Source organism: Limulus polyphemus, unplaced genomic scaffold, assembly GCF_000517525.1.
Source record: "Limulus polyphemus unplaced genomic scaffold, Limulus_polyphemus-2.1.2 Scaffold376, whole genome shotgun sequence".
In the NCBI taxonomy this organism is placed as follows: domain Eukaryota; kingdom Metazoa; phylum Arthropoda; class Merostomata; order Xiphosura; family Limulidae; genus Limulus; species Limulus polyphemus.
The window spans coordinates 348571-364618 of record NW_013665986.1 but is presented as its reverse complement, the minus strand read 5'-3'; the positions used below and the strand labels follow the sequence as shown (position 1 = coordinate 364618).

Below are 16048 nucleotides of genomic sequence, written 5' to 3'. Positions count from 1 at the left end.
AAAATAATTGTTAGATAACCACCTAATTCAAGAGTATCCTAAAATAATTGTTAGATAACCACCCAATTCAAGGGTATTTATAAAATCATTCTTAGATAACCACCCGATTCAAGAGTATTCATAAAAATAATTGTTAGATAACCACCCAATTCAAGAGTATTAACTACCTACTCAAGAGTCGTCTCAAACTTTGTTTTCTAAAACGTAGGTTCTGCGTCATCAAGTTTGAGATATCTATTTTGTTAGATAACCACCCAATTAAAAAGTATTCATAAATTTTGTTTATTTGTTTCTTGGGTATCGAAATCATGTTTTTAGCGTTATAAACCTTCAGACTTGCCTCTGAACCAATACTCATAAATACATAACAACTTTGTTAGTTAATTACCCAATACACGCTCTACAAAGAAGAAAAAGGTGTGAATCCAAAAAATACACCCGTTATTATTGACGGAATTAGAAGTCACATCCTGACAGATGTGAATGAAGAACACATAAAAGTTTATAATGCAGCTGTATACGTAAAGGTGTAAATTTATAAACAGAAAAATGATATATAAAAATTACAAAATAAAACTGGGGAGAGAATAATTTGAATTAAGTTTTACGATTAGTATACAATTTTGTGAACGTAGTTCCCAAGAAAACAGTAACCTATCAGCATGTATACATGTACAATTAACCATACTCGTATGAAAAGTAGATTTAAGAATACTAATATTTAATATTTTATAATTGTACAGCTTTTATTATAATATACAACTGTTAATCTTGCTTAAATATGATGTTCAAATGGCCATATTGTATTTTCGTGTATTTGTTTACATAGTTTTTTTAAGAAGCTTTTTCGTACATTCCTTAAACCTTCTCTAAACGGTAAAGTAAGGTAGGAATCAATATACTTAGTTTTTTTTTCATTTGATACAATTTTTATAAAACGTTTGAGGAGGTTATAAAACTAATATTATATCATATTTTATGAATTTTCATTGGTAAGTTCAGCAAAGTTGAAAAATCCTACACGACACTTAAAGCTGAGAGTTAAAAAACTTTATCAATTTCACGAGATTAATTTAGTAGTGAGAGTTTGTTTTGAATTTCGCGCAAAGCTGCACGAGGGCTATCTGCGCTAGCCGTCTCTAATTTAGCAGTGTAAGACTAGAGGGAAAGCAGCTAGTCATCACCAACCACCGCCAACAATTGGGCTACTCTTTTACACACGAATAGTGGGATTGACCGTCACATTACAATGCTCCCACGGCTGAAAGGGCGAGCATATTTGGTGGGACGGGGATTCGAACCCGCGACCCTCAGAGCGCGACTCGAGCTCCCCTAGCCACCTGGCCATGCCGAGCCCAATAGTGAGAGACTGATTATTCATTTGCATAGCGTTCTTACTGAGTTTATGTTTCTTTAACCTATGAACTTACACCTAATATATACTGTCTAGAGCAATATATTAATCGAATAATCTAATTTGTTTTCTAAACAATATTTTTCACTGATTTAAAGCATGCATGTAAAATTAGCTTAAGAGCAATATTAGGATGTAATTATTTTCCTAAGACTGACATTTATGTCTTTTTTTATTGTATCACTGTTTGATGCTATTTCTATCAAGAATCGTGCTTCTAAAATATAAGTTGCCACTGTAAAATTTAACATTTGGAAAATAACAGTTTAGATATACTTGTTAACTTTAGTTCTGTCTTTCCATGGTTAGTTATTCACACGAGACAAATATATATATTTACAGTTGCAAGGTTATATTATATACCTAGGCCCGGCATGGCCAGGTGGTTAGGGCGCTCGACTCGCAATTTGCGGGTTGCGGGTTCGAATCCCCGTCACACCAAACATCCTTGCCCTTTCAGCCGTGGGGGCGTTATAATGTGACGGTCAAAGAATAAAAGAGGACGTTGGTAAAAGAGTAGCCCAAGAGTTGGCGGTGGGTGGTGATGACTAGCTGCCTTCCCTCTAGTCTTACCCTGCTAAATTAGGGACGGCTAGCGCAGATAGCCCCCGTGTAGCTCTGCGCGAAATTCAAAACAAACAAACAATTTTATATACCTTTACTCTGACAAACGGGGCTGTACTTACCGGGGCCATCTTTTTGTTTCGCCACCTCACCGCATACTACGGCCATGCACGTGCACAAGAGCATCACCAGTGAAGTCCCTTGAGTCATAATGTTGACGGTTCTATCAGGAAACAACTAAAAGGAAAAATAAGTATGCGTCAATATTATACATTTCGGGAATTAGAACGAACAAATAAACATTCAAGGCATTGTTCAGTGTATGCGCCTCGGGTTTATTTGAAACGTAAATTCTAGAAAGAGAATCATGTCACGTTAGCGTGACATTCCCAGGTTAAAATTATAATTTTTAAACCCATTTTTGATGAAACCTACTATAGTAGTTGATAGAAATAAACAACTAAATATATATATATATATTACAAAACTCTACGTTATTAAAAATGATCTTTGAATCAACAGTTGATGTCATGGAGTAGTTTTTACCCATATACTGTAATGTTTAAACATTTTCTCTTATGAGTGAAATGTTTAAAATCACCTTCTTAATACTTCCTTATTACCATGCATGTTGCAGTTTTACCATTTTAACGTTTCTCAGGGGGCCATGTGCTGTGGGTCAGTTTTATGTTAACTATGTTTTATGTTTAATCCGGAATACTTTTGTCATCATCGGTTCTTTATCGTGCACGTGATTTGCAGGATAAGTGTATCAGTAGAAAACAACTGGTGGTATTATCCGGAACCCGGTAAGTAGTTGTAAATTAATTTTGACTAGTGCAAACTACATTAGAAATATCTCAATGACTACCAGTTCTAAGTATTTATCCTAATAGACAACGTAGAAGAAATATTCCCTTCCTTTGACCACGTTTATGCTGTTATTTTATGAATGCAATCCAATTATAATATATTAAAAATAGAGAGAGAGAGAAGCGTCAGCATTGTTTTCAAGATGAATTGTGCGATTAATCCTGTCCTAACTTTCTAAACACATATGGATGTTCATTGATACGACTACATGGAACAGGCTTATACTATCTAGCTCAACATTTAACGACAAAAACCTTTACTTCTGAAAGACGTTATGTTTGTTCGCTTCATCTAACGACTTTCGGAAATATTAGATTGTTTCGTTAATACCAATTACAAATGGTGAAAAATCTATCTAACATGTCAATTATAAAGACTATTGGTTTGTTAGCGTTCTAAACACGCTTTTGTTAATTGTTTAATATGCCTACTTATAGAAGGATAAATCACTAAATGAATCAAACATATGTCCACATACGCAATCAAAAAACAATAAAAGTCAAATCCCACAATTATTATATATATATATATATCTTGCTATGTTATTTGAAATCATCCCATAGAAAAATGTTATTTACAAAGGAAAAATATATATATATTGCTCTTATGTTTTCGTTATATAAAACATCTCTTTCGACTGTTTTAATGATATATGTGTAATATTTTCGTCTCCAAAATGGCATTTTTAAAGTTCCTTAATAAATTTCCCGTCAATAGTTATACTGATTATACCTGCCACTCAGTGGCTCAGTGGATTTCGATAGTCGTGGTGAGCAGTACACATACAGCCCACTGTGTAGGTTTAGGTTTAACAAAAAACAAACTAAACTGATTATACCATCTTTTTTCTGGAGTTGGTTCAGTATAAAACAATGTCCGTTAGTATTGTCAAATGTCTCTACGCCAAAGGAACCTCTTGACTATCTTTATAGTATAGGTAGACAGAACCACCATTTTGTAAAAAAGGCTAGCCACGTGTTTACAATAGGAAAGAACTACCATTTTGTAAAAAAGGCTAGCCACGTATTTACAATAGGACAGAACTACCATTTTGTATAAAAGGCTAGCCACATGTTTACAATAGGACAGAACTACCATTTTCTAAAAAAGGCTAGCCACGTGTTTACAATAGGACAGAACTGCCATTTTCTAAAAAAGGCTAGCCAGGTGTTTACAATAGGACAGAACTACAATTTTGTATCTAAATAACAATAACACTGCTTAAACAATCTAAGGATAAAAGTGTTTTTTTTTTCACTTTGAACATTTCAAATATCATAAGAAATGACCAAGACTTAGCATATGGGGTCAAACGATATTACTGACTTATTAACTAATCTCGGTAAAAATCTAAAGCAATCTGTAACATAGACGAGTGGAAAAGCCACTTTCGTTCTATAAAGCCAGATTTTAGAGACTGCTTCGTCCTTATAGTCAGACCAATTCAATCAGACACTCAAGTAATTGTTCAAGATATCATACTAAGTAAATGAACGAAACTGGTAAAAACATATCAAAAACATTATTAAGTGCTATACATAAACCAAGATAGCCGCCAGTATATAGATAAAATGCAAATATACAGTTTTTAAATCATGGAATTATCAAGAACTTAAACAAGTATGTTCATATTTGAAATTCCCACGATACGAGTGTATTTGTATTAGATTGGTTCTCAGATCTGATTTGTATTAGATTGGTTCTCAGATCTAATTTGTATTAGATTGGTTCTCAGATCTAATTTGTATTAGAAATTTGTATTAGATTGGTTCTCACAGCCAAAACATACCAGAATCAATACTACATATGCAAACTTGGTTATCTGTAAATTCATAAAATTCGCAAAACAGATCTTTGAATAAGTAAAAATTCTCAAATTATCTCTAGTTTTCTGTAAATCAGTAAAATTTTAAGATCATATATAGTTAGCTATAAATCTGTAAAATTCTCAAATCAGACTTGATTATCTAGAAGTTCGTAAAACGCTCAAATCAGTTTTGTAAATTAGTAATATAGCCAGTTCAGTTCTAGTTACGTGTAAGTTAGTTAATCCAGAACACTAGCCAGTTCAGTTCTAGGTATCTGTAAGCTAGTTAATACAGGAGACTAGCCAGTTCAGTTCTAGTTATTTGTAAGCTAGTTAATCCAGGATAATAGCCAGTTCGACTCTACTTATCTGTAAGCTAGTTAATCCAGGACATCTGCCAGTTCGACTCTACTTATCTGTAAGCTAGTTAATACAGGACACTAACCAGTTCAGTTCTAGTTATTTGTAAACTAGTTAATCCAGGATATTAGCCAGTTCGACTCTACTTATCTGTAAGCTAGTTAATCCAGGACATCTGCCAGTTCAGTTCTAGTTATCTGTAAGCTAGTTAATACAGGATATTAACCAGTTCAGTTCTAGTTATTTGTAAGCTAGTTAATCCAGGATACTAGCAGCTCAATTCTAGTTATCTGTAAGCTAGTTAATCCCGGAAACTAGCCAGTTCAGTTCTAGTTATCTGTTCTGCCACATAACCTAAGAACTGTCTGCGTGCCTACTTTTCTATATTTCGGCAGCAGAGACATTGTACTACTATACCATTCCAAACTAAAAAAAGTAGTTATTCAACATCTGAAAGACTATTAAACCTCTCTTGAACGGATTCAAACTTTATAATGCCTCACAGAACTCTATTCTGTTTCTAACTTCCTCTAAGGCAGTGTTTCTTATTCTGCTGTCGATATTGTTATATATCCCTGGAGAATCTATCGATGTGCTCGGTTCTTCCTTTCCTCAGGGGTTCTAAGCTAAATGGAAATTCAAAAGTAGGATAGAGTACAGATGCTGCTATTTAAAATGTGTATGCAAGCCTTTCAGTTTCACTCTTTGGTATCCAAACAGCTCTGATTCTCTAAGTCATCTCTAGTTGATTCAAATGTTAACTGCAACGAAAACATATTACAAGTGTATACATATTTCAAATGCGATTATTCTTTGGCAAATAGTTTTTTTTTGTTTCCCTCTCTTTCCAGCACTGTACAACACACAAAGCGTTTCGACAAAAAAACATTGAAGTTATTAACAATTTTGACAAATCTATAAATGAATTAGAATAAATAATTAAAGGTGTATTCAGCTCAATGTACGTTTTAAAAACTGCTTTAGTTCCGGAAAAGTTTACTATCACATAGTTCAAATACTGACAGCGAGGAGGCTTGGTTTATTATTTGTTTGTTTGTTGTTAAATGGAATATTACACATTATGCTGCTACCTGTGCTGTGTCTACCACTGGTATCGAAACTCAGTTTTTTAGCATTATAAGCCTTCAAGACTTACCGCTGAGTGGCGGGAGACACTCATGGATGGCGGAGCAGCAACAAGAGTTCAGGGCAAACCAATCCGAACAACTTGCCCTTTAACCTTTCTAAGCATCTGTGTTTGAAAAGGAAGAACCAAAAATTCAGATAAAAACCTACGAGATCAATAGTGGGAATAAAAGTATTTGACATTCTCTTAACTTTTACTTCCAGGAAGATGTATGCCGTTTGAGATATAATTTTACATACGTAACCCAAATGTTTCCCTCGTTTGGTGGTTCTCAAATAAAGAACACTTGACATAATGGTTTGGATATGAGAATTCTCTAGTTATACTTTATCAATTAACTTTCAAAAAGTGTTTTGAAAGCTACTTAGACAGACCCACGTCTACATTAATTGTAGCTCACACTAGCAGTGAATATAATAGTTTTATGGAGTGATTATGGAAGATGACGAAATACTAACTAATGTTTCTGAATGTTGAACTTTCATTGCAACCTAACAGTGTGTTATATACCATACCTGAAGTATGGCATAAAAATTATTACTGAATTTATATATGTATATATATATATATATATATATATATATATTCATTTGTAAGGCTATACGTTGGGCTATCTGCTCTTTCTCCTCCGTGGAAATCGAACTCTGAATTCTAGCGTTATAACCTTATGTTTTTACCCATTAATATACTGTCTTACAACTTCTAATGTGAAGTAGTAATGCATGTGAAAACAGATTTATTTATTATATACATATATCTTATGAATAAGTGGCCTTGAATGAATTCATGTTGTTGGATACATGGCCAGAGACGTCCGGTCGTTAGCGCGACGGACAAGGGATCTGCGGCTCAACCACTCGCGTCCCGTTACTGTCAAAACATTTTGTGGCCATGTTTACGTTATAAGGTTGGCCAAACCCACTATTCGATCAGATAGAAATTACCCAAGAGCTGATAGAACGTGATGTTGACTAGTCGCCTTCCCTTTAGTCTATCGGTTCAAAATTAGAGACGGCTAGTGTAGATAGCTCTCGAGTAGCGTTGCGCAAATAGCCGAGAAAAAAACAACAACAACAACCCAAAACGACAAAGGCTACAGAAATATTGTTGCAAGTATTGTTTCCACGACTTAGATTACTTTCTTACTTGAGCGTTTTAAGATTTGGTTTCTACTGCGTCCTCACCGTTAAAAGCTGTTAGTCAGGTCCTCAGAACTGAGCTATAAAGTCTGATTTTAATACAATCTTACCTAGCAGTGTTAAAAAGTAAAGCAATGATTTTACTTTATTTTAGTTTTTTGGACTCATAACGTCTCAAAACTTTTAATAGAACAGAAGACTTAATGCTATCAGCTGAATCTTTCAGTTTTGTTTATTGTGTTGATGTTTTATTTTATTTGTTTAAATTCAAAAAATACTTCAGCTAGAATATACATGTGAAGTTTTAATTAAATATTTGAAAGAACTATGTTTGTTTTTAATTCACAACTTTTCGCTAGGTCTACCTGACATCATCAGGTGAAATACAAAAACTAAGGCTAATCCCCAGTTGTTGAATGACACCTGATGATGCCAGGTAGATCCGGTGAAATGTTGTGAATAAAATAAACAAATATTTTACTATGTACAACCGATAAAAACTTGTGTAGACATATCAAGTTTACCTTAAATGGCTGTTTTATAAGCTTTAATGCATTTGCAGTACCCTAATAGTCGGTTGATTTTTAACAAGTATTTTGTATGACAAACGAAACTCTTCATAACAGATTTTAGACGACAGGTTTTTTGGCAAGAAGTGAGGACATTTGAATGAAATTCTGTATTTCTTGTTCTTAGAAGATAAGGTTGTATAATTTCTTAGAGTCAATAAAGAGACCAATTTTAAGTTTCTTATGGATTTATTTGTTATTAAGCACAAAGCTATACAAAGGGCTATCTGTGCTTTGCTCATTACGGGTATCGAAACTCGTTTTCTACCAGTATAAGTCCGCAGACATACCGCTGTGCCACTGGGGGGCGTTTCTTATGAACTCAAAAGTCTTTGAAATTAGAGCGAAATCTAATTTATTATAAAAATGTAAATGATTGTGTTAACAAGTCAACACCTTTCCACTACTACATCATGATAATGCTAGACCATAAACTGCGTATCTTTTACAGACCAAAACTGAGAAACTTGAAACCACAGTCTACTCTATCTCACATATTTTAATGGTATTTATTGAAACTTGTTTCTATTAAAATCTATAAGTAGAATATTCGCTCTATTCTCTTTAGATGTTGGTAGTTTTATTAGTTTAACGAAATAGTAAAAAGAATTTTCCATTTTTCTGGAGAAAGTAGTTAATCGAAAGATCACACAAATTTGACAATGGTCATCAGCTGTTTTTGAGTGGTTATTAAATTTTAAAAAGACGAAAAATTTGGTATAGCTCACAAAGACATTTTAAAGTGGCATACCCATACAGTCTAATGAAACACTCATTTAAAATAAACAAGCCACGTCATTATGTAAGTTATAGACGTCACATGGAGATATTCATTTTAAACGACTTCATTAGAGTTTGTGCGCTCCAAGTACTATAAAAATGGTTTACATGGTATAGTTTCTAAGCTTTCAAACACGTAGTCAACCTTAACAAAATTTAAAAAAATCAAGATGGCATTTTTTGAATACAGTTGCGTAACAAAAGTTATAGACACCATTCGACAGTATTGTTTTTAGCTACTCAAAAGCATGCTTGAAAAAATTAATTAGTTGTGTACAACAGGAAATGGATTTATGCCAAGGTGATTTTCTTTATTAAAATTAGCAGCAATTAAGGTTGAAGTTCAGAGTGACCCAAAACAAAAATAGATTTTTTACTGTAATTTGGATATACAGCAGTGTTATTGGTTTATTATAAGTAATTCCTTCATGCTATCTTTTCTCTGTACGTTTAAGATTATATAAAACCTTGTCTCACGATCTCAGATCGAGAATTTAGCCACGTATAACATTGTATTTATGGACTCACTATTCTATATACTAGAATATCATATATCCATTTCACATTATTCCATTGTATAAACTTGGCAGAGGCAGGTAATATCCTTACAACAGATAACTACATCCACGCATCATATTAAACCTTATCATATAACTGAACATAACAGAGTGTATAAAGGATTCTTAAAAATGTAAAACAATAAAATATATTTATTAGCGAGTAATTTTGTGCTTAAATTAAATCAATTAAGGGAGTTGATGCTATAGAGGGTTTAAAATACACTAAATAGTAAGTTGGTTTGATATCCAGTGAACAGGAAATGTTACTAGCATGGTGTGGATTTTATGTTTATCTTTGTTTTTTAAGAGATGTTGGCGATCGTAAAAAAAGTTGATATAGTGAGGTTCAGTTAAAAGAATAAAGACTGAAAAGCATTTCATTTTACAAATTATAAGATTGTGTAAATTATCCAAAAAAAAACGGAAATATTACTTAAAAAGAACTATTTGATAACACCTTGAATTTAATGATCGCCAGGAATGTGTTTATAACATTCACAAGCGAAATTAATTGCTAATATGGTCGACTGGTAAAAGTTGAAGATTAGATGTTACTTTTCAAACTGTTGCTGCCTCAGACTGAAATAAATATATTTATCTGAAGAAACGGAAACCACCATTTGTCAACTGACATCAAAATATCTTGAGAAATAAAATCCACACCATACAGAACAGTGAAAAATGTAAGTATGATATGGTAATACAGAACAGTGAAAAATGTAAGTATGATATGGCTAGTGCAGAAAAGCGTAAACTGTAAAAAAATGTGTGTTAATAAAAAATTGTTTTATTTAAACTTGTTTATACCAATTCAGCTTTCTGTTGGCCTGTTAAGTATGAAACAGTTAATAAGGAAGTGCTTAATATTTATCTGTCCGGCAATATCAAGATAGAATTCGTTTAATAACTTAACATTTAATGCGTTACTTGAATACAAAATATGCAGACCAGATTATATGACGATATCAAAGCTAATGTACAATTAAGTTGAGAACTAAATAGATAATTAAGAAAAAAAGAAGAAAATTCTCGATCTTAATAAAACCCAGCAAACATTATTTATTTAGAAGGCGTGGAGTGCACAGTCAACAAGGACAGATCAACACAGAAATGGTTTAAGGTACAAGTTACGCCTACGCTGGAACGCTCTCACTTTAACATCTGTTGAATTCCTATGAGAAATGTTGAGGCGTGTGTTTACTAATACAGATAGAATAATTTCACCAAGGATTCAACAGTATCGATAAAAGCCATTTGTAGAACTGGCAGGAACGTGCCTAGCAAATATTTAATGTTTTTTCATGAGACAAAGGAAGTAACGAATTGCATTTGGCTTTTCGACACTTTCGTTCATAAAAGTATATTCATGATAACATATGCATTGAGGATATAAAGATCGGGATGAAAGATCAACATTTATTCAGCCTTTGGCGGTAATTGCAAATAGAAGTCTTAAGGGCTACACGTGGGTTATTTGTAACAGAAATACTGAAGCCTACATGAAAGTTTCATAAAGAGAAGAAAAACGAAAACTAGGCACAAGTTTAATGAAAAAAATGGAAACATGAATTGTAACAGATCGTTAAGGAGAGAATACAGAGACTGATTCAGGTTCAGTAAGGAGAGAAAACGTGGACGAGATGTAATTTGGTTAAGAAATGAAAGCAGAGGCTGATATCAGTTCAAAATAGAGAGGAAACGTGGATTATACGTAAGCCTGTTAAGGAGAGAAAACAGACTGACAGAAGTTTGATAAGGCGAAGAAACGTGTAGTAAGATGCGAGCTGGATAAAGTTAGAAAATAGGGACTAATATAATGCCATTACTTAGTGCAATATATATACCGTAAGAAACTTAAATGAGGTAAAATAAAGAAGAAACATAAAGTATAGATTTTATAGAGCTATTCTTTTTACTACTAAGGATGCTTGTAGTTAATATGTTTGCAGGATTACGATTTTTTAAACAAGAAAAATTGTGTATCGTTTGTGTAGGGTTATGTTTTTCAATAAGGAAAAATAAACAAAGACTGGACAAACGTTGCATGTAAAGAAAAAGCAAGTTTTATAAGGAATTAAATCAATTCAAATCTATATTCCTCTAGACTAAAACACGTTGAATTGTTAGGTTACGTATTCTCAGTTCGAATTACATATAAAGGTATTTTGAAGTTTGTTGATAACTCAGTTTAAGTTGTAGTTGACGTTAAAACATGACAGTCGAACTAATAAGTACGAAAAGAAGAAGAAGCAGTAGCGTTTAGTGTTCAAATCCTTATTTAGAATGAGCCGTTTGTCATTTAGTTTTGAAGAATTCTTCTGTATTTGTAAATCCTGAAAACAAGTTGCATTGTCCAGCTCTCGTTGTAACTAGCTTCACTTCAATGATTTGACTCAGTCTTTACTGTCAAAATTCATCCCATAGGAACTGCGTGCATCCTCTACATTTAGTATCAAGCACTCGTAATCTGTTTTTCCTTGGAGTTTGTTTCTATATGTCGTATGTTGTAATCCTACTTTCTCTATTTTCTGCGAATGGGATTAAACCTTGAACTTCTCATAGTTCTCCACGCCAAGCGAATGCTCTAAGACTAAGCTAAGAGTTTAATCCAGTAGTAACTGCTAGTGAGTCATTTTTAACAATTCAAAATGACGCCTTTATTTCCTTTCTCATAAACAATGCCAGTTCTCGGGCTTTACGGAAATGTCCTGTGGCAAGAGTAGCTAGTCGTCAATTTTATACGATAAACACAAGAACATTTCTCTCACACGCCAAGGAAGTGTTCTACCAATTGAGCTGAAGTTTTTTGTTATTACTGCTGCTTATCCAAACGTAGCGTATAGCCATTCAACGGTAATACACTAGATGAATGAGCTCGAGTCGTACAGTGTTTCTGGTGTCTAAATGTGAACATTGGGTACAGTTAGGTTGCTGTTGCTTTTCTGATCTGCTTCACGATGTGGATGTTCGTCATTCTTTCATTATTATATTTTGCATTTATGGTACAGACCACGTTGACATCCCTTCAAATATTGTTGTTATTGGTTCATCGAAAACTAATACAGGCTTTGTCACAGACGTACATAACTATAATCTCTCTTTCGAGATTCTTCCCGGATAACATGATATCTGGAAATAAAGCACATGGCACGGAAGGCCAATCCCACTTAAGACATTATCGTTATTACATCAGTAAAAATCTCGTTGCTGAATGGTTTCCATCTGCTAAACAAAAACGTTACTTTTACATGTAACTCTTCCCACCATGTTCTCTAGAAAAAATTTTCAATATAGTCTTATGTATAACAATATCACGTTCACCAAACACGTGATCACGTATACTTGATTGATAATTCGTACTAAATTTGCACGTTCCTTTATGTGTGCTTTTTACCACTTAATGATCAGCCCAATATACCTAGGAATGCATCTAGAATATTCAAATTCACATCTCACTTTTTCGATGTTTTCAGGTATGAAATTCTGTCTTTATAGATAAAAAAAACGTTATCGGAGCTGTTAAAATCAAATCTAGTTAAAATACTGATTCATTGTTCTTTTGAAATAACTATCTCGTGCGAACATTTTCATAAGGAATTAAATAATATTAAAGTATTTCTAAATTAAAATGGTGTTTAAATAGTGTAATTGACAATATGATGTCCCCAGCTCCCCAGTGGCACAGCGGTATGTCTACGGACTTACAACGCTAGAAACCGGGTTTCGATACCCGTGGTGGGCAGAGCACAGATAGCCCATTGTGCAGCTTTGTGCTTAATTCCAAACAATCAATCAATGATGTCCCCCGGTAGGTCAGTGGTAAGTTTACGGACTTACAATGTTAAAATACGGGGTTCTATTTCCCCTGGTGGATTGAGTGCAGATAGCCTATTATGGAGCTTTGCGCTAAAACAAAATAGACAATATCATACATAACTATTTAGATAAGATTAAACAACTACAATTTTATGTTCTAAAATGAAAAATACATGTATCATTTCCGTATACGGGTAAACATTTATTAAGTTTTCAAAACTAATTGCATAAGCTATTTGTATTCGATTGAGTCAGCGATAAGTTTACGACCTTAAGTACTAAAATCCATGGTTCGATTCCAGCAGCGAATAGAGCGCAGATGACATATCATGTAGCTTTCTGTTAAAAAAGAAACAAATTATTTCGTAGAACCTAACCTGATCTCGAATTAAGAGTAATGTTTAAACCCGAAAATATAATATTCACATTTTTAAAAATGCAGAATTTCATCGTTAAAAACGTCTAAAGTTATATTTTAATTTAAATGACCTTGATTAACCGACTGAAACCAGAGCTGAACTTACACTAAAGAGATTATTACTTATGTCATAAGGCCAATCCTGGATACCCGAGGTTGAGATTACATGCTCTGAGATTGAGGTTGCATGTGTGAGGTGCAGGATTTTCTAGTTATTAGAAAGAGGCTCAGATGACAATTTAAACAAGGAGCTGTTTATATTTTTGTCCAATTGGTGGATGTGTAAACTTATTGACTGCTCGATATGAATAGAATATCTAACACGAATGTAACGGAAACCTTCATCTTTTGAATCTTCTCTTCTAATACTGATGACAGTGAAAGATTCAGTAATGCGAAAATGAAAGTAACTACTGGAGTTAAGGATAATAGAACAACCTGAGATATTGATACAATTTCTCAATCCTTCAAACAGTGACTGGAAATAGTGGTGGGATTGGAAATTTGAGCTATACAGTGGCATCAGAGTTGGTGTTAACTTTCAACACTGGATTCAATGTTGCTATAATCCTATTATTGTTAGTTTCAGAATATTCTAGTAAAAGCTAAACGAGGGCTATTTGAACTAGTAAACAGTACACACCGCCAACTTTTGACCTACTCTTATCTGACGATTAGTAGGATTTATCCGTGACTCTTATGGCACATTAATGGTCTCAAAGTGGGAAGTGCGTTTTTTTTGTTTGTTTTTTTTTTGCAGAAAGAAGACGCAAACTTTGGATCCTTGGAGTGCTAACCACAAGGCCTACCCCACATCTCAACTAAAGAAACGTTAAATCAGTATCATTCCTTTGAACCTGAAACTATGGGCAAACTCAATACTTGTTCATATTTCTCGAACGTTAAACAGTTGATTATTCTGAGTCTTTGCCAAAATTCGCTTTAAACTGGAAAAATATAACCGTTAATACCTATTCAGACGAGTATGATAGCCACATCCACATAAATTTTAGATTATTAATCATTCCAAAGCATAATAATAGAAGGTTGTTACTATTTTACCTATTCGTCTTAAAATCAGATATCTATAATTATACCAGTTGTTTATATATTTATAAAACCTTGCAGAAATTAATAAGATTTCTCGTAATGAGTTTCGAAACAAAAACCACGACCATTTTAAAAACTGCATTTTGAGAAATATCGGCCGTCATGCGAAAAGATAGGAAAATTATAATACCATTCGCTATTGCTTTGTATATATATGCATAGCGGCTCATAGAATGGCTCTGAGGTTGTTCTTTTTTTCAAGTACAAACTTTTAGCTCATAGCTCCGTCATCTATTTATCTAATTACAGTTTTAGACTAAGGAGGTCAAACCCTTTCGATTGATCTATTTGACCATGCCTAAGGTTTCATAGATTACTTTACTCTAATCCTGTCTATACGAATTTCGATTTCAGGGTAGGCTGGTAGAGATCCTGATGAGGAATAAAATCGAATCGGGGTTATACGCGCGCCCCACGCTTAGTATTGCTAGCGCACAAAAGTATAGCTAATAAAAAGGAAAAAAAAAGTCTCATATATTAATTTACTCTAATCTCGCAGCTATTGAGGATTCCCACTTGTTTTGTTATATGAAGCATGAACACGACACTAAAAGACATCGTGGTCTAGTGCATTCTTTGGTGTCAGTGAAGTGCTGTGTAATCATTAATGATGAAAAATTAAACAAAGCAAGGTTAATTTAATAAAATAGCAAGATTAATTTAATAAATAGCAAGATTTATTTAATAAAATAGCAAGATTAATTTAATAAAATAGAAAGGTTAATTTAATAAAATAGCAAGGTTAATTTAATAAAATAACAAGGTTAAGTTAACAAATAGCAAGGTTAATTTAATATAATAACAAGGTTAATTTAATAAAATAGCAAGATTAATTTAATAAATAGCAAGATTTATTTAATAAAATAGCAAGATTAATTTAATAAAATAGCAAGGTTAATTTAATAAAATAGCAAGGTTAATTTAATAAAATAACAAGGTTAAGTTAACAAATAGCAAGGTTAATTTAATATAATAACAAGGTTAAGTTAACAAATAGCAAGGTTAATTTGATAAAATAACAAGGTTAAGTTAAAAAATAGCAAGGTTAATTTAATATAATAACAAGGTTAATTTAACAAATAGCAAGGTTAATTTAATAAAATAGCAAGGTTAATTTAATATAATAGCAAGGTTAATTTAATAAAATAGCAAGGTTAATTTGATAAAATAACGAGGTTAATTTAATATAATAGCAAGATTAAGTTAATAAAATAGCAAGATTAATTTAATAAATAGCAAGATTAATTTAATAAAATAGCAAGGTTAATCTAATAAAATAACAAGGTTAAGTTAACAAATCGCAAGATTAATTTAATAAAATAGCAAGGTTAATTTAATATAATAACGAGGTTAATTTAATATAATAGCAAGGTTAAGTTAATAAAATAGCAAGATTAATTTAGTAAATAGCAAGATTAATTTAATAAAATAGCAAGGTTAATCCAATATAATAACAAGGTTAATTTAATATAATAACAAGGTTAATTTAAT

The 16048-nt window shown here is 32.8% G+C and overlaps 1 protein-coding gene across 1 annotated transcript in view; it reads right to left on the bottom strand.

Annotated features, from left to right (window-relative positions):
* The window catches only part of LOC106457808, a 39004-nt gene that overhangs the window by 3502 nt on the left and 19454 nt on the right, over positions 1 to 16048 (bottom strand). Inside the window, exon 2 of the mRNA XM_013917258.2 lies at positions 2101 to 2215. Coding sequence (XP_013772712.1) covers positions 2101 to 2188 — 88 coding nt within the window. The 5' untranslated portion in view covers positions 2189 to 2215. The remainder of the gene's footprint in view (positions 1 to 2100; positions 2216 to 16048) is intronic.